The sequence below is a fragment of the Trachurus trachurus genome, assembly GCF_905171665.1.
Source record: "Trachurus trachurus genome assembly, chromosome: 20".
NCBI lineage: Eukaryota > Metazoa > Chordata > Actinopteri > Carangiformes > Carangidae > Trachurus > Trachurus trachurus.
Genome location: NC_139911.1, coordinates 3,498,199 through 3,518,842, shown reverse-complemented (window position 1 = coordinate 3,518,842; position 20,644 = coordinate 3,498,199). Strand labels below are relative to the sequence as shown.

Genomic DNA, 20,644 nt, shown 5'->3' with positions numbered 1-20,644 from the left:
ATCATCACAACGTTGGTATTTGCATAAACCAACAAAGATTTGTTAGTTAAATAGAGACCTTTGATCCAGCACTGACACTCACAGCTAAGGGTTAACAGGTCAAATACACAATTATACTGACATGAAAGTGGCAAAAGACAGAGCATAATAGGTTTTAATGTGTTCTGATTTAAAAGCACATGAGGAGGAAACAAATACCACTAAATGATCACAGCGGCTCTTTACAGACTTGTTTCTTTCCCCACACACCATTTTAATTTCTTCCTCAATTGACTTTCTGCCAACAGAAAACAATAGAAGAGAGTCTGGACACACTTATAATTAATGTCAACACCCAGGGTTGGGCTGGTCTTTCTAAAGATCAATGGACTTGTCTTTTTAAATTGTGTACAGAAAAGGGAAGTGTTGCTGATAATCAGCCAATGATGCAGGACTAAGAGGCATAAGCTTGTGACATTTGGTTAGATTTGCATTTGTGTGGCCGACTAGGGAGGAGGGGAGCGTTTAGTGTACTTATTCTGATGCCTGATAACAAACTGTGGCCACAAACTGATATAAAATATAAATATTGACTATGATACACCCAAAAGCGTCAGCAGGAAATAAGAAGTGGAAAATGTAAAGAACAAGAAAAGCATGAGGAGGACAAAGAGGGAATTCAGTGTGAATGAGGAGAACTGGAGTCCATTACATTACAGCATGAGGGAGGAGTCTCACCTCCCCCCACTCAGCCAACGGGAAGCAGGCCAGCAGGATAATCAATAACAGTGACTGCTATTTGACTCAGTCTCACACAACACACCCGTGAGCCAACAACGTTTAAGCCATCGATGGACCCTCCCAAAACTGACATCCAGTTTGTCTGTATGATTTCACCACATCACACAAATCAGACTGCAGAGAGAGAGAGAGATAACCTTGAATCCATTTCACATTACCTGTGGATTTGTGTTGCCTCCCTTTAAACAAGTCAGTGCAAACTAGATATAAAGTGTGTGGTCCTGATGCTTCCATGAGCCAAGTTACAGCACATAATTTTGTGGCTTTAGATCCAGTTCATGGCCTCTTGTGATATGTCATCCTCCTCTTTGCTCTCCCACCATTGTTGTTACTACAGGCTTTTGTCAGAGAAAAAAAATGGTTGCATGAGCTCAAACATGCGCTGGGGGAAACCAAAGCACGCCACAGTATGATATCTTGCATAACCATCAAAATAAAATGTCATTCTCTCTCCCACACAGTCTGTAAAATCTCATCCAGCATGCAGCCGTAATTGCAGCTCCACAGCAGGAATTAAATACTGGGAACCGATTCTCTCAGCGCCATATGAAGTGCTGTAAAAGCACCAACTTAACTAACAGCACAGCAGTCTGGCAAAACATGGACTATTGGAGAGAGGAGTTTGTTAAATATGCACCCCATGACCTCTCCTTGCTATTTCTACTGGAGAAAAACAGAGGTTTTAAAATGTTGCCCTGGCTGTGTGCCTTCAAACAGGTTGATACCAGGTTGGCAGAGGCCAGAGGGAGCCCATGTTATTCTGATGCCAAATCTTGGTTATATTCATTTAAACGTGCAAGATGGAAAGTTGTATAGAAAAAAAGGTATTTAGATAGAATAGAAAAGTGAAAGCAACTTAAAAAGACAGTTTTCTACCAAATCTCAGATCGCTCTAAGTATCTCAAAGCACATTTTTCCTGAGTTTTACATATAAGACACCTCAGGGTCATGTGCGTATTTTGCCTGTAATCATCAGGTTTCACATAGGAATACAGTATGTGTCATATCTGAGTCAAGTCATTGTGGAAAAGTTCAGTTATCCTGTTGTTTGTTGCGCACTAAAGTTCACTGCTCAGTGTTCAGAGGTTGAGCCATGTTGGAGGTTGCATGTCAATGATAATCAACGTGGGAGAGAGGGGGCCACTGCTGTGACTGTCCCAATTAGACCTTATGTGTTTGTCCTGTTGTTAGGACAACACAAGGAAATGTTTCAAAGTAATGGACAGAGAACAGAGCTAAGTAGAATAAAAGTGGCTTTGTTGAGGAAAACTAGACAGAAAACAAAAATAGAAAAAGTAGAAACAGAGATCTGGAGGGGGACAATGGGGCTTAGGAGACTGAAGCCAAAGGGGAAACACTGGCATGGAACAAAAATTCATGCCATAATCCCGAGAGCGGCTGTGGCGTGCGAGGGGGAACCCTCATCTCACGCAGCTGCTGGAAAACGAAGAAGCCTTCCCTAAAATTCACCGTCCTCCCTAAACATTATCCACCCACACACAGACCATAAACTGTTTTTTTCTTCTTCCTGAAAACTAAACCGGTGCAAATTATCAGCTTAGACTGCACACTGTAAGCAAAAGGCTGAAACTTTCAAGAAAACACCTCTGTGCCTCTAAGACCGGCTCCACGTTGTGTCCCGGCTGCTTTTCAGGACAGAAATCTGTGTTGTTGTTTATCACAAAAACGTGTGTGTTGTTAGTTAGCGTTCTGTAGATCTTATCTGTGTTAATCGCTGAGCTGATGGAGCCAAATAAATAAATAAATCATCTGCTCTCACCTGTGGCGTCCTCCTCTTCCTCCTTCAACACATTGTTGTCATCCGCATCATCTTCCTCAGTCTCTTTCTTTGCCTTGGTGCCGTCCTTCACCGGGACCACAGTGAAGTTGGTGGGCATTTTTACACCATGTGCTTCCTCTCAGTGTCTGCTGTTTGTCACACTCTTATCGCTCTCTTCTCTCCTCCCTCTCTGGTCGGCTGCCCCCCCTCCACCCCCCTCTTTCTCTCTCTCTCTTCCTCTGTCCAATAGCTGTCACTCTTGTCTTCTTTCTTCCTCTTGTTCTCAGCTGTTTGCTTCTCTTCTTCTTCTTCTGCTTCTGACTTTCTGTCTCTGATGCACAAACCCCCCCCCTGGACAGACGTCAGGTTTTTACCTCTGAGTTTGTGTTTCTATCGCTACGACTCTACTGTAAACCCATGTGACCCTCCACCACCACCCCCCCTTGCAATGACTATCCAAATAAGGAAGAGCGCCACTGCCCCGCCCAACTCGGGCAGCAACACACTAACACACACTAGCATGAAAACATGACATGCATTTGTGCTCATGAGTGTGTGTGTGTGAGCACATATACATACTTTTGTGTGCTGCCTGAGGCCAGATCCTCTTCCCAGGAATGTCGCTCTGTCTCGCACACAAAACAAAAGCCGGCAGTGTCAGCTTTTGTTCAAAGAGAGGAGGAAACCCAGAGCTGCTCCACTGAGGAAAGTTTTCACACACAAATACTCACACATACATCTGCTCACTTCCTGAGCGCCTGTTATTTGACCCAGTGTGCACAGTCTGCAGTGGGCAGGGCCGATTTAAAGACGTACACTGGTCCTCCGAAAACCACACACCCCTATGGCGGGCTAAAGCTCACGTGTACACACATGCAAACACACACAGTCTGCTCCTGCATTACATGTACAGCTTGTTATTAATGTCCTTTATGGTCCAGTGAAAACACACTTAGAGGGAGAGAGAGGGAGGGGGGGATGGGAAACTAACTGAGTGAGGAAAAGTGAGCGGAGGCAACTGAATCAATACGTGTCTACATTATGCTCTTATCTCTTTAGAGCAACCTCGGAAATATGAGCTGCAGTGTTGACAGAGACGAACGCTCTGTTGCACCTCGTAATGACGGGAAAGTTGTTAGATTCAAAGTCTGAGAAAATACGTGTGATCATTTCTTCCAATACCAAAACTAATGACTAAAACAAGGCCACCACCATCAGAGTATTCAATCTAATTTGGTAGCACTATCTTCCATCAAGCCATCCGTCACCATTATCCAACTGCAGCAGCGGTGTGTTGCTGCTTTTTATACAAATGCATCAGCTGACCTTATCTCTTAACCCGAAAAAAGTGTGAGTCATTTCCTGACAGGGACTGATCCGAGGTTTCAGGTCTCACACCAAGTAACTGAAACCCTGGCTGTGATGGGAAACGCTACAAGAGACACATGTTAGGGCCAGATGTCCAGTTGTTTCTTAAGGCTGCAGCCCTGAGGCCTCATATGGATGGATGCTAAATATCTGGAGTCCCACGCCCAGAAATAAAAAAAATTCAGCCTCTCTCTCCCTCTCTCTCTCTTCCTTCTTTATTTCCCAAATGTGACGGCATACGAGATCGATACAGTCAACGGAAGGGTGGAGGCTGCAGCAGGAAAGAGTACGAATCAGAGACGGAGAGTCATCAACTTACAGGAAAATATCTCCAACTTAAACAAGAGTTCATGAGTAAAACTTATTTCACTTGGCTACAACTGAGGCAAAGTGAAAGTGAAAACATCTAGATACTGGGTTTAGTCTCTGTAATGACTGGATTGGGCACATGATTTATAAAGATTACAGTTACTGCCTGCAACTAACTTAGTGTTTCTTTAACCAAATCTATCATGAGACAACATATAGACAACCACATGTTTTTCAGTAGTTTAATCTTGCTTTCACTAAAATAAGGATATTAAAACTTATGTCATTGTTGTGCTATCAATTTTCCAATTCATAATGATCTTCATTTGAAAGATCTGATATCGATTCATAAAATCCTTAGATCGATATTCTAATGTACACCATCGGACTGTTACACTGTTTACTTCTGGAGTGGGTCATGTTGAATGAATGTGCATTAATGTAACTGCTTTTCGGTCAATTTAACCTGATGTATTATTAAAAAGTACTCATGTTTACATGAGATAGTTTCATCTTTGTATAATTTGCAACATCAGTTTTGTGAGAATCTCTTTCATAACCAAGCAAATATCTCTAAATGAATCAATATCAAATCGCATCGGGAGCTTGTGATTAAAATCAATTCAGTAGATCAGTAGTGATACCCAGCCCATGGTTGTGCTGCCAGTTTCTTGCGCTTGTGGTTTCCCTATGATGTTAGTACTGTATGTAAAACATTCGTCAACCAGTTCGTCAAGCATTTCTACAATTCCCAACGAGACTTAATAGTTTCAGTCTGTGTGGTCACAAATATGGTTCAGACAACAAGTCAAAGAAAAGTTTAGTGAATGAACACCGATGCTCTCACTCTCGTCTGTGGCAGCGAACCGTTTCTAAAAAATCCCAGTGTTTCTGTGCAATTACAGCAATAATCAATACAGCGACCTGTCAAAGGAATATTCACTCAGCTGTTGTGGTTTTGCAAAGGTAACAAAGAGAGCACTTATCTGCTCCACGCTCAGTGAATAAGCAGTGATGTAACTGGCATCCGCTGATTAAGAGGCCAGACAGTCTGACTGCTTCTCAGGGACAGACGGGCCATCCAGGCCAGAGGGACAATGTCTCTTTTATGAGAGTGTTCGTTCACAACAATTCACATACGACACTGAAAACTAGACCTGGTGCTTCTGTTTGTTTTTTACTGCGTCATTTCACATGTTACTAAGACATGGATGCAACTAGCATTTACTCACGTCACAAGCAAAACTCAAAAATACAGGAGCTCAAGAGTGTGTATTACATAACTTGACCCAGCTGTTGCTCCATAACATATTTCCCTCCACCAGGGAAAATATACACCGCTAAATGATATAATAAACAATAAACTGAAAAGCTGAAATCGTAATTTACATGCACTTGGGTTTAAAAAACAAATTGTTGCTCACTTGTTTTGATTGTCCAAGATGATGCTTAACTTCTGGGATGGCCAGCAATATTACGTCATCCCTGCAGCCCTCTATTTAATGTTCAAAATGTTCTGTTACAGTAAATGTCAAGTCCTTGCTATAATTAGTCAGAACATTATTAATTAGACAGAAACTGTGGTTATTATCACACAGTTTTCCCAGAATTTACTTGGCTGGCTCTCACACTCACTGGAATTATATAATAATCTCTGACTCACTGAGAACTCATTCTTCATTAAAAATGAAATGGTACGTATAGTGGCTGCAGTGAGTATTCAGAGTGACCCCTTCGCCATTCTTGTGGTAATGAAAAGAGAGGAAAATGGACAATTTTATCAATTAAAACTAAGAGCTGTAACACAACAAAGTACTGAATACTTTCTGGAGCGACTGTAATTCATCGACCAACAACAACTGTTCAGCTAAAGTGAACTTTTTCTCCGCAGGGTCAGATTTCTACTCCCGAAATAGGTGTATTGATTCTGATGACTCTACAAGGGAAGATGGGAGGAGACTAGATATGCAACAGATACACCAAGTACAGCCCAAGGACACAAGTCTCAGTGTGTGTGAAGGGAGCAATGATCTGTTTCCTAGGGGCGTAGAAGTGAGAGGAATAATACAATGTGTGAATCTACAACATCATGGCTGAAAACAGACTGAAAAATACGATTAGATAAATAAATTTTGATTGAAATACATAAATACTGTGAGAGTGTTTAGAATTGAGTGTATTGTCGTACAGGAGTGGGACTGAGCAAATGTTAAATCTGACCAACTAGGGAGCAAAGTTAGAAAACAACAGTACATCAGTCAGTAATGTTTCCTGCTCAAAGGCCCTGTAGTAATAGATTACCTGGTGAGTGATAGCGCCCTCTGGAGGGGACAGGGAGAAGGACAACTTCCCTGTTAGAATCAATACAAAATGCAATCAAAATCACATAAATCTAAGAAGGAGATCATGGTGAACATCAGGGTAGAGTTAAGTATCTGTATCCTGTCATGTGAGCTGGTTCATAGTCTTTGTCACATGACATCTTTCCTTCTCTGTATTACTTCCCCCTGCTCTTAAAACTGCATTGCATGTTTTTTTTTGTGTTTACTAACCTCTCTTAGTCAAAAGGCCGGAGGCGAGACAGAAGAAAACACATGATGTTTTATATTGTACCACTCTGTGAGCTCTTACAGTCCAATTGAGGGGCATGAAATTAACAATTCATACATGAGATGCAGGGATGGAGCCGCATAATTGGAGTAAATGTTCCTCTTAATTGTTGCTGGATCAAAATTCAGCAGCATCTCAGCTCCTTCTGGCTTCTGCTGCTCTGCTTTTGAATCTGTCAGGTCTCCTCTCATCCTGCAGGAGAGAGCTCAGCTGAGGAATGAAAATGGCACTCTGTTGCCCCCATTTGTTCCAAACTGGAAATACAACAGTTACACGACCACTATGGCAAAATATGGGGGGAAAAAACTATTTGTTCTCTGTTTTGTACCAACAGGTCGACAAACACAGTGTCCCAGGGCTCCAGACTAACTACTTTTTTACTAGTAGCACAGTGGCACCTAACTTCAAATTGTAGGACCGCAAGCAGAAAACTTTTAGGGACATAAATCGACTTGCAAATATTCACATTTCCTTTTCATTCATGATCCTCACACACATTGGCCTGACAGCTGCAATGACAGATTACAGGTTCTTTGAGTCGCCACTTCCACATTTCACCAGAGTAAAAAGAAAAGAAGAATTTACTGGTTGCACATGCGTAAGTAGATGAAAAATGTATTGCATTGTCTCAAAATTTAGGGGCCCTGCTGCTTTCCCTCTGCTAACATCAGCGAAATTATTATCTTTTGTGCCATTAAGAATTCAGGGTTGATGGATTTAACAACTGATTGATCCTACTTCAATCTGGTTTTGATCAAACCTCAAACCAGCTCCTCCAGTAGCTGCTGATCAGACCTTCACAACGTTCAGTAGAAGTTCTGAGAGCAATAAAATTACTTGCGTGTCATTAGCTATAACAAATTTGTTCATTATTGTGACCAAATTTCAGGACAGATTTATACGTAGATTGAGGTAATTCCAGTTCGCTTGCATTTATAAGTGTTACCTTTCTTTTTCTTTTCTCTTTTTTCTTTTCTTTTACAAGTGCTGGCTCAAGCGAAACTAAAAGGAACCAACGCCAGTGATCATATTCAGTCAGACTTTCCAAATGTCTGGCTGTAAGACGGCAAAATAACCTTTATGTTTCCTTTCTGAAGTTCCTTCCATGACATTTATTTACTGGTGTTTACTGGCGGAGGAGACCTCAGCCAGGTGTTAAAGGGGGAACTCAGACCTGCGCAAAACATGACTTTTAAAAAATCTATATAAAGAATATTCCATGAGTCAGGATCAGCAGCTACAAAGTCGAGGGAAAACCTGCGTATATATCGGCTGAATGCATGATGGAGGCAACATGAAGTCTGTAATGACTTCACTGCACACATGGACAGCGACACCTCAGATATCTCAGGTAACAGCAGCACACTTGTCTGCCAGTCATGCATTTAACGCTGTAGTATATGACACTACAGGCTCCAATGACACTTTCCTCTTGGAGGTGTTTTGTCATCATTTTGTTTCTTTTCACCCATTTTTTTCTTATGTAAGTCATGCGTCCTTTGTAATCAGGGCTAAGAAACTTTCACATGTTTACATTTTAATTATCTATTGGCTAATGAGTAAAAAATACTCAGGCAGCTCAACACAGGGAAGCAACTAGTCCAGGGGGGTCAAACTCATTTTAGTTCAGGGGTCACAAACAGCGCAATTTGATCTCAAGTGCGCCGGACCAGTTAAAGAAAAGCATGTTAACCTATAAATAAAAAGAACTTTGAATATTCCCATTATTAAGATGTTTACGGTTAATGAACTATCATTTTACAAAACATATATTATAAACAACGTGAAAATTCTTGATAAAAAATATGTGTGATTCCAACAATATTATGCCTCTTCTGTCTTCTATGTAATTTTCACACTTGGCAAATTCATCCTGAAGGCCGGTTAGTCAATAATTTAGACGGATGTGTTGCCCAAAACTTGTTAGTTATTGACAGGAATCAAGTAAGACTTTCTGATGTAAGATTTACACTGTGGTGATGTTTATCTACCGTATCTGGGCGGGGCACCCATATATATGTATGTATAAGAAACGTTGTCAGCAAAAAACAGAAGTTGACAAGTGTTTTGAAAGCTCAGTTCCTTTTTGTGGCAAACAGCTCCAAGTATAAGTGAAGTGCAAGACGCTGAAAATGACTGAAGTCTGTTTACTGTATCGGTTTCATCTTCAGCTTTTTGACTGTGCTGCAGTCGTTTAGGCTGCTAGAAGCAGAGGGAGGGGTGAGGAGGTTACGAGGGTTATCCTTAGGCTCCTCGTTCAGAGACAAGCAGAACATGATACCCACACAATGCGTCTCTCTACACATTTCTGACATCCGATACCCACTGACGCCACTGTGCCAAGGAGCTCCTACAATACCTAGATGTCTTTTCTGCTTGTTTATACCTGGGTCTGCCTGCCACTGTAATGTCAACACCTGAACAAGAGGAGCATGCAGAAATTAAACACAGAATGAATGCTGTATTTGTGCAGAAAGGTGCTGACTTTTCAGTTGTATGTTATTGACTTTTGACAAAAACCTTCTCATCATCTGTTCATGTTTATGTGCCCACACCCTGTATGTAGCTACTTGTTGGTTTGAGACTAAACAACAACACTTTGCCAAGTCCTGATGTCACAGACCTCATTTGGCTTTATTTTGTTTCTACAATAGCATTTATTTGGTGTATTTATTGCAATGGCAAAGGCAATAAGGCCGAATGACTCACAGTAAATGCCTTATTTAGCCTTTCATATACTGCTGACCAAGAGCTTAGCTGGAAAACCCCATGACTACCCACGCCAAATGTAGAGAGCCTCCTGGGGAAAAACAGGTTATGTAGTTTTTCCCACGTCTGTTCACTGTCTGTTCAGGACAAATGACTTTCAGCTGCTGCTGTTATTGATCTCGACCACATGCATTGCTCCTGAAATAAACGCTTGAACATGTACAAAGCATTTGAAGAGATAAGCATAGGAATTACATAACTGTTGTTTTAATATTCGCATATAAGATATACTATTACTCCATCATATTTTCTTGGCACAATGCAAAAATCGGTGGAAACCTTTTGGAAAAAATAATTAAAATATTCATCATATATTTTGTCTTTTTTTTACATTTTAATATGTAAAACCTACATATTATAGCTTTACTTCTACTGAAACTTTAGTCTGATAGTTAATGTGCTCTAAAATCGGCTGACTGAGCTCTGCCAAAAATTGAAAAGTGAAAAGACACACCACTCTACGAACTGTTTTTATATTTCAACTAGAGTGGAGACTCCATGATCAGCTGATTGCACCAACGCTTAAACGTTTTATGCATAACAAATCAATATTTTACGCTCATTAGCCTAATGATCTTATTTGGACCAAGTAGTTGGTGGGGGAAATATCAGGTATAAAAGTGAAAATGCAACCCAACGATTAATCGAACAACTTAATCTTTAAGTTTTACTGAGTTTAAACTTTCGCAAAATGCAAATGATGAATGCTAAATTGAATGCTAAAAGAGTTTTATTTTGGCCTGTTATCATGTTACTGATGAAATCAACATTATTCTGATATGCCGTCACCAGATTGTGTATTTTCCGAACCTCTCAGACACTAATGAATGCTATCAAATCATTTTCCACAGTGGCACCACTTGACCACAAACTGCAAGCTGCCAAACAGGACAGTAATGCTGTGACATTAGCAGCCTGTGGAGGACTCGTCATAGAGATTACACATCATTAAAACATGCCACAGTAGGTATCCCTAAGCCTGGGGATGCCTCTGTTATTATATCATCATTACCATCATCATCATCATATAACATCCTGTGAATATTTCTGTTAACATAGATACAACTAACACTGCAAAGAGGATCAAATATCCAAAGTTTCAACAGTGCATGTGTTCAAGTGTTTATAGAAAGCTACATCATACACATGCTATAGTCCAGTGTCAGTGAACAAGTTACACTTTAGCACAGCAGCTTTGAAACTGGGCTGCACTTCAAGCTTGCCGCTCACCGTTAACACGACATAAAACATTCGGGACGCACACACGTAAAACCGGACCGTGTTGACAGCTGCAGCATTGTGTCAAAACCCTAAAAGGTCAATTATTTCTTTCAGGATTGGGAGGGGGAGGTAAAAGAAAGGGAGGAGCAACAACACTACAGCTGGAAAACAGAATCAACGCTCGCCTGGATCTCAGATGATGAGATATATACGTACATGCATGCATTGTGTTGCGTGTCACGAGTCCACGCGGATAAGACAGGGTTATTTTTAACGGTACTGATAGATAGCTACAGAAAACAGTCTCTGACATGTCAAGACAGGAGTTGGCCTTACAGATACTAGCAATGTTCTCTACTAATTCATTATTCTGTAATTTAGAAATTAAATGCAACATGACAAATGTTTTATGACCTGGCTGCAGACCCAAAAGGATGATCAAATTTCCATTTGACTGACCCTGACAGTCTGCATGAGTGCATTGACAAAATATGCGCAACTGAAAAATGAAATAATCCTATTGCTCATAAATAAATACACTATAAAGTAAAGTGGATTGCCCTTGGACCATCAGTGTTGACCTTTGAGAACAGACGACCCCATTCAAACTGAATTACTTGATAATAAAAAAGCCCATTTCGAGGATTGAGCTAAAACTGAGCCCGAGTGTGTTTCCGAAAAAAGGAGGAGGAAAGTTTCTCTATAAAGCCTTCTGTCTGTCCGAACCAGAGAGGGAGGGACACGCCGGTACACACCCCTCCTCTTGAGTGTTGCGTGTAAATAACGAGCAACTGGAACAAACATCCCACGCAGCAGCAGCACACAGGCCACACAGGAGCAGCAGGAGCAGATATAGTGGCCCAGTTGGTGTCCATGTGCTGACTGCTGAGCTCCAAATAAAGCAGAGGGCAGCACATGATACCCAAGGTGCATGCCTTCTTCTTAAACATGAATGCACATAATGAGTGCAAACATAATGCTGTGTGTGTGTGTGTAGCGATACACACTCGTTCTGTGTCCATAACTAATTTGACGGCATCCAAAAATACGTCAAACACACGTTAACTTTGTCTGATGAAGAGAGGGGAAATAAACACATTACACAAGCAATTAGAAAAGAAAAGAAGCTTCTGAGAGTGAGTCTATAAGGAGAACATTTAACTATATCGTTGCATAAGTTTCTCAGCTGCAACAGGTGGTAAAGTGAGCATGAAAATCTACTACAGCAGTGTCTGTCTATCTCTATCCCTGTTAAGTGTGTGAAGTGTCAGAGATGAGAGATTGACAGTCTCAGTCTGTTGTTAACTGTGGCATCAAGTTTAAATCTGACACCTTCTGGAGACCCTTATCCTCGCAGAACCTCATTTATCTTCCTCTGTCTGCTTAATCTCCAATAAATCCAAATGTAATCTTAGTCATCCTCAGCATCTGGGTGCTATGAAACCCCTTCAGGCGATTTCATTAGCTATTGATATATTCATTACGTCTCTTGTTAGGACATTTGTGGGTTTTTAAAGCATATACTTGAATAATGTCATACAAATAGATACTAAATAATTCATACGGCGACATCGTACGACATTTATCTTGATATATTTATTCACTTTGCTTGACTTTGCTCACAGCTTGGCCTTTGCCTCACTCAGTCTGAACAAGGAACAAGCAAACGGCACATTTAAAGATCATCAGAAGCCAGGGCTTTTAGAAGTGGGCAAGCCAGCGAAACAAAACCACCAGTATCATTCAGACAACACTATCCTTTTGTCTGGGACTTCTACTTCTTCACAACTATACTGCTGCTTCCTTCTCACTCGATATTCACCCTAACATCTGCAACCTTTGATTACACTGATTTAACGATGAATGAATGAATGAGATCATCTATGGAAAATAAGTATGTGTATATTTCAATTCGTATGGTAACTAGGAACAACCAGTCTGCTTTATCTGGAGCTTATAGGTATTGTGTATTTTTAGACAACCTACTTGACCACCAAGTAAAAAAAAAAAAGAAAGAAAAAAAGAAAGAAATATTCTTGCTGGTGTTGCTCTGTGTTGCTGAAAATAGTAAACGCCGGTGCGTCATTCATGCAGTGGAAAATGCCAGACCAACCATTATCTAAACATTATCTAAAGTCATTACTTGCTACGCTTGTCAACTTTATCATGGACGTAATTTAATTTAGCAGCATCAGCCAGAAGCCCATTAGAAAAAATATATATCACAACAAAGGGGAGTGAGTGCATATCACTGCCATCAGTCATGTGCTGGTGGTGGAGGAGGAGGTAATGGAGGGAAACTGAAATCCAGAGCACAAAATAAAAAGTCGCTGTTTAATATAAAAATATTTGACAGACACAGATGCATGACTCATGGTGCCCTGAGTTTTTCATACCATACACTTGTTCCCATTATATCAAGAATGGTTGAACACCCGAGTGTCACATCCACTGTCCACCTGCCAAAATTAGTCGGCACTTTAAAGTACAGTGGAGTAAAAAAAAGAAAAAAAAGAAGCAAGAATAGCACGTTCCCAGCCACAGGGATTAAATGAACTGTGTGCAAACAGAAATGGTTGAAAAACATAATCATACTGTACCTCAAAGCCATGTTCCGTCAGTGAACCATGGCTGAGGTGTGTATGTGTCCACAGAGGGTACACAATCTTCTTGGGAGTCATGTAACAAATACTCAGGAGATTAAAATGTTTGCTGATGAAAGCTCACACACAACCACACACACACAATATTGTCTAGCAGATTTCAAATGTGCGACAAAGGACAAACATAAATACACCACCACTAAACAGTGTGCACGACTACTAACCCTCTACTTTTTTAACTTAATCTGATTTTAGAAAAGAAATTCAATCTAAGCATTTAAACTGAATAGGCAGGTTTCAACCTGTCCTTGTGTCATAGAGGAGGAAATCATGTGGAAGACATTTCCATGGCTTTTGCAGCAGCTCAGACTGGACCAAGCTTCCAGTCAAACACACCCTTTATCCCATCCAAAATACAAGGTTACTGATATAAAACAATACTTCTCCAGGCACCTATCTTACACTGTACATGCCAAAGTAAACAGAAGCATTTGAATTATGATCTTTACGGTTTAAAATCTACACAAACTAATACATGTTCATATTTTGTCAAACCTCCATCAGCAGATTTTTGCAGGACCAGAGGCAGACTTGTTATGCACCAACCCAGTATCTTGTATTGACCCTGAGCCAGTGGGAAATTTTTCGTTTGGACCTAACACAACAGACTGTCACTACTATGTCAATAGCAACACTCTGCTCTGTCACCACGATTAATCACAAGCACGACAATAAAGGCCAATGTGATCTTTTATCCTTTTTATCCGTTTTTTCAGGAGGGCTTGGGGTCTCTTTTTTTTTATTTTACAGTAAAAGCAAGCGGAAAGCAAAAGCAGCATCTGATTAACTCTCTATGCAAGAGCCAGGTCCATGAAAAACACACTATATTCAGACATGAGACACCACCATTTTTGCAGCTCAACACTGTTTTGAGAAAACAGCTTGTGCTCTTAACGATTACCAATCAATACACAGCACACAGTGCAAGCAATCAGCAGCAGCAGCAGCACACAGTAATTTTTGCAGGGCTTGTTTGGCGAGTGTGCCAAGCAATTATCCCAGCGCCTTTCTAGCCTTCAACCTGTTGCTATAGAAGCACCTTGTTTGTGAGCAACTGGGCTGAGCAACAGGCTTGAGAATAAAGACTGCAGCAGCCAAATTATTATGGCTCAGAGCAACAGACATAGGCACTATGATACAGTACAGGGTGATGCCATGGAATTAGCCTATCATTAATGTAAAGTTGTCCTTTGTTCCCACTAATTGTCTCTAAGTAGTATTTAAATTAGCAAACACTAGCTACATCGACTATTCTAGTCCTAATATAAAACAGACAAGGGACTAACTATTAGATGAGGGTGAATGTACAGTACAGGGAGTTGTTTTTGTTATTTTTTAGGTTCAATCAATGCAAATATTTGCATTTGCATATAATTTCTGTAGATCCATACATTTTTCCTGTAGCATAAGCTACTCAAAAGATTATAAATAAACTTAAAATAGCAGGTAACACAACTTTACATTGATTACATTCATAGACACACTCTACCAGAGTGACATCCATATTATCCCAGGCTCAGTACAGTTTAACACAGCCTGTTTAGGTGTCAATCATTTTCAGTTAGAAAATTTCGAATTTCAAATTTATAACGTCGACGCTAATTTGAATTTTGAATTTTAACGAATAAGCTAGCAGAGAGCGAGCGTTTTCAGTTGACAACTGCAGACAAACGGCAGTTAATTTTCTTTTTCTTTTTACTCAAATTTAAGCAAAAAAGCAAATGTTTTTCAACTTTTTTTCGACATATATTACATTATGAAGCGTCGGTCGGTGTTTTATTATTACATAATTGCAGCAGTAGTAGGAGCAGCACACACACACAGCAGCTGAAGTAAAAATGCGACGGTTATAATCCTCGGATGGATTGATGAGCTAAGAAGTGGGACACGGGAGTTTGTAACTAACTAACGGGGCTTGGCAGCAGCTGTCTTACCGTACTTGTTGGGCTCCCGGTTGTACTCCAGGATTGGCACCACATCGTTGGGGTCCTGGTCCTGTTGCTGCTGCTGCTGCTCGAACACAGAGTCCTCCCCGGGCTCCTGCTCCTGCTCCTCCGCTGTGCCGCCGCTGCTGCTGCCGCTGCCGGTGCCGCTGCCGGTGGTGGTGGTGCTGTCCGGCGCCGGGTCAGCGACCACCGCGACCGTGTGCTCCCTCTCCCCGCCGCTGACACCCCCTCCTCCTCCTCCGTCTACCGGCACTACCACAAATCTTTCCCCCATGTCCTTCCCTCCTTCCTTCCTTCCTCCCTTCCTTCTTTCCTTCCTCTTGAGTGGAGTGGAGAGGAGAGAAAGAGAAGACACACCGACCGGCTTTACCCTACTACTCTGTGGAGAGCACACACACATACACACACATACACAGACACAGGCTCACGCGGTTATCAGAGGATTGATTACAGTACAGATGTGCCCGCCCCCTCGCCCTCCCCTCATTGGTCGAGGGGGCCACGGAGCGCTGTCAATCACCCACTGTTAGCCAATCAGAGTGGTTGAATTTTGTTAATTGTAGAATGAGGGAGTTCTGAAATTTAGACCCTCAGCTCGGATGCTCCTTCAATTTGTAGGCTACCACATAGACCACATTGACCCCTGGACGAAATTTAGATATCAGTTACTCCCAAAATATTTGTGATACATATAGGGCTGGGTCTTGACTAAATATGAAAATTACTTTTGACATGGGTTTCAAAATTTTTAACCCCCTCCTGGCCAGTTGTTTTTGCTGCAAAAACACAAAATTTCTATGGGGTTTATGGCTGGTGGCGACAGTAAAAAGAGATATCCAAAATCCCCTCGGTGAAAACCTCTGACTATAATATGTCAACAAAATAAAACAAGAATTTTGAAAGGGGCTTTATCCATTGTTCAGATTTCTGTTCTGGAAATTAGCACATATTTCATTAGATATTGCCTCATTTACATCTACTTACAACTACACAAAAACCATAGCGGAGTTGGACATTTTGTCCACTTGAAGGTTCATGGATGTGGTTAAAATGCATTACGGGTCCAAAAAAATGGACTTTCATTCTGAAATTCGGGACATCCAGAGTTTACCCAAAGATGCACCTCCAAGCCAAAAATCAGGCCCCAGTGACCTTTCATTTGACCATGGGGAGTTGGGAATGTTTGAGAGGGGTAACAGGATCCTCTGGTCTTAAGTTCCTCTGTCATTTATTAGAACATAATAAAAGTTCATATATTTTACATATAGCCTACCACAATTGTAGCTATTAATACATAAAACATTTTTTCTGTTGTTTAATTTTAATTTCATATACAAAAACTACACAAAGTCCAGTGATTTGTGATAAATAGGTTTATCTATTCATTAGGCCAAGTGGTAAAACAGCTGAGCTCAACAGAATACCAAACATAATACAGCATGTGAGATGGGGCCTGGTGGAGCACATGTTCTGGCATGTCACACTAAACTCATTACAAGCCTCTTTAATTGTCTCAAAATGATGGGGTAATTAACACTCACTCTCCACATCCTCCACTATCAATAGCCTGCCACAGACACTCAATAAATAGCGCTAATTTAAAAAAGCAGCGATGGTTTAGTCATTTACCAACATCTTGCCATAATAACCTTGGTATGTTACAGCTCAGAATAAATGGTTCGTAAAAATATCTCAGGATGGAATGATCTCTTATTTTTTCCAGACAGTTTATGAGAAACGTAGTGTCACAAAGACAGGTCTCAAATCTCCCTGCTAACTGCTAACAAAAGGATAAACTCTCAATGTACTTGGAAAATACAAAGCAGCTCAAAATTTGCATTTGAGCATTTTAGTTTGTTTGTTTTTTGGTTTCCATTTCTGTCACTTTTGATCATCTGGTGCTGGAAATCCCAAGATAAAAAAGTTCACCAACCGAATTCAATTAATTGTTCCTTGGGACAAAGAAAAGAAAGCCCCGTCTGTCTGTCTTGCCTGTTTTGCGAAATTCAAGGAGAATCCATTCACACACACATCACTCTGACAGACACAGTGAGAGGGTTGCATGTATAACCCGTTCACAGAGATTAAATAAGCAGCAGCCCTGTAAAAAAGCAACAGGTTGCCCACACTGAACAACTGGAATGCACCTTAACAAAATAGTTTTACAGAGCATGGAAAACCATCTCTGAATCTCAGGTCAATAGGTCGCACTGCAGACCTGCTGAGGAGTGTGAGGTACCTTCCTCCCATGGATATGAAGGCTGTGAACCTTTTGGACATAGCTTAAATTGTTTGTGAAGCAGTAAAAAGGCCAAACTGTTCTAAAATACTGATAAATAAGCGTATCTAATAATCTAATGCTGTTGAATTATAATGTTTTACACTGAAAGGATTCCTAGACTGTGCTAATAAAGCTCAGCTGTGATACTGATTCAGCTTCATGACAAACTTCTCTCTGTCTCTTTCTCTGGCAGAAACAGGAAGTGTCGTAAACCTTTCGCAACCCTGGTTACTCCTAAAGACCCAACTCACAGAGTCTTTGCTGACTTTCCTGTTTCGGGTTTTGTTTGTCATCATCACGTTTTTTAAAATCGGAGTGGTGTAGATGGTGGCTTGAAAAAGATTACACATTAGAAATACTTTTCATACGTATTTGTTATAAGAAAACAAGCACTTCTAGATCTTGTGAGTCATCAGGTCCACCTACTATTATCATATCTATTATCGTATTAGATTGGCAGAGCATTTAAAGGAAGCGAGAAGATTAATTATGGTTGAGTTATGGAGAAGGGGTGGGACTAACTTCAGCCTACTCCTTTTCAGACATCGAAATGTAAAGATGTATTATCTCAAGGAAATTTAAATCGAACGCAACTGGACTTGGTTATTTGTCTTGGAAGACATCAGTTCATGTTCACATTGGACCAGTCTCAGCCTGGTCCGATGCCAACATGAACTGATGAAGCCTCTTGGATGAGAGGTGAACCGTCTTCCTAGACAAATAACCAAGTCCATTTGAGTTCCTTGAGATAACTATGACCTGGACAAATGAGAATATTCACAGGCTTAAAGATGTATTTGTTCATCTTACAATACACCTCCTGGTTATACTTACTCATAATGTCAGTTGTACAAGTGAAAAGTTCTGCTACCGATTACAGCAAATTCATATTCACAACTATTCATTATGAGAAAGCAATTAAGGCGAGCTCTTCAGGCAAAGATTTGCTGTGACTGGGATTCAAACCTCCACAGTCTCCCCATCCAAAGCCAATGCCTTTACTCACTGATCTATCCAGGTGAATGTGTTGATCACAGACTCCTCTGACTCTCCACACTCACTCACACACAGATGCACAAAGACAGGTTGACAGCAGCAGTGAGCTCAGATTAACAGTGCTGTTACATATATATGAAAGCTTATGTGTTTTTCCTTGCGGATCAAAAAGCATCTAAGGGTGGACGGATGGACGCAGCCCCAAACAGGGTGTGAGACTAAAATACAGGGCTGACAAATTGACTTGTAATCCTTCATGTCCATGTTGTTTTACTCATCCGCAGCTGAACTCATCACACGTTTAAAATGACTCAGACGCTTGGACGAAATGAAATGTAGATTACTTTTTCTTTTTTTTCTTTTTTCTTTTAAGCTGGGGGAGAGCAGATGAACAGATGTGGCCTTTCACAGCAACAACCACAGCTGCAAGTGTTCAGGGCGACAAATGTCAGCCTTCATTTTCCTGCATTTAGCAAAATGGAAAATGGGCTTTGAGTTGTTCAGTGAAAATAAATACATGACGTGTTTGTTGTGTCACTGTAGCTGACATCAATGTGCCGTAATGCTCCTGAAAAGCACCGATTATTCTACTGTAAATGAAAGAATAAGCTCATGTAATCAAAGTATATGAGTCTCTGACATAGAAGGAAAGTGAATAATGGAAAGAATAACGATGTTGTAGGTTATTTTGTAAAATAATTCAATGGAAAAATCTAAATCAAAAGTTCACATAAATAAATAATTATGCACAGTCATCATCAGTATTGCAAAAAGCACTCAGATTCCTCTTCCTTCAAAGTAAAATAACATTTTCATTACATTACATTTACATAATCACATCAGATATGACAAGAACAGGAATATTGCATGATATTCATGGTGACAAACAAAAGAAACAGGCAGATTCATGCAGCAGCCGACTGTAAAAAGCATGATTAGTCTTGACCCATTAAAAAATATGGATGAGCAGCCTCCTCCTGTCAGGCCCCTCCCACTCCCACTCCCACTGTCGCCATGGATACCGTCCTCTGGGAGGTGGAGGTTGCTGATCTGTGATGGTTAAAGTTAAAGTGATAGTTCACCCAAAATTCAAATTTCACTCATTATCTACTCACCCTCATGTGGTGGGGCTGAGGGCCTAAGGGCTGGGAGAAGTTTCAGAGTCCTCCGTGGCTTCTCTGAGTTACAGCGGGGCTCCGTGCAGCACTGCATGTCCATATGACGGTTGAGAACGGAGCTCACTTTTCTTCGTCCAAAAAGACACACCAAAAAAACATCCAAATGTAATGTCCCTCTTGTATTGAAGCCCCAACATGAGAAATTGTTGCAAATGGATACCAACTGTCTTCGTAACAAAAAGACACACCAAAAAACATCCAAATACCTCCATGCTGCTCGTATGTAATGTCCGTCTTGTATTGAAGCCCCGAAATGCGAAATTGTCCCGAAAAAAATCAAATAAGTCTATATTTCAAGCTTGTTTTGTAGCGGAAGCTTCTCGAAGCTCCTCTTCCTGGTTCGTCAAATTTGGACGAACTGGGAAGAGGACAGACCCTGGTTGGTTCAAATTTGACGAACCGGAAAGAGAAGCTTCCGCTACAAACAAGCTTGAAATATAGACTTATTTAATTTTTTTCGGGACAATTTAGCATTTCGGGGCTTCAATACAAGACGGACATTACATACGGGCAGCAAGGCCGTAGCTACCATTGAGGACACCGAGGTCATGACCTCGGTATTTTTTTCGGCCTAATGAATGAAAAAAAAAAAAAAAAAAAAAGTGCAAAGTATTAGGGAGGACAGATGGAAGGTGACTGAGTGACTCCTCTCTTGTCCAAACAATTCCGGTAGGCCTATAATGCTCTTGTTTATTGACGCCCTCACATACGCTGGTGTTTGTTTACTGGTCGCGGGAAAAAAG

At 40.8% G+C, this 20,644-nt stretch overlaps 1 protein-coding gene across 5 annotated transcripts in view; it reads right to left on the bottom strand.

Annotated features, from left to right (window-relative positions):
* Positions 1–15,720, bottom strand: part of slc12a7b (solute carrier family 12 member 7b) — a gene marked incomplete at its 5' end in the record, with an annotated part of 56,181 nt that extends 40,461 nt beyond the window's left edge. For 2 of the 5 annotated variants that reach the window (XM_083995618.1, XM_083995615.1), the window contains one exon: positions 15,435–15,720. In XM_083995618.1, coding sequence (XP_083851744.1) covers positions 15,435–15,720 — 286 coding nt within the window. Of the gene's footprint in view, positions 1–2,560; positions 2,966–3,139; positions 3,284–15,434 lie in introns of those variants that run through there. The other 3 variants (XM_083995617.1, XM_083995619.1, XM_083995616.1) reach the window with 3 other exon arrangements.
* Between the last annotated feature and the right edge of the window lie 4,924 nt (positions 15,721–20,644).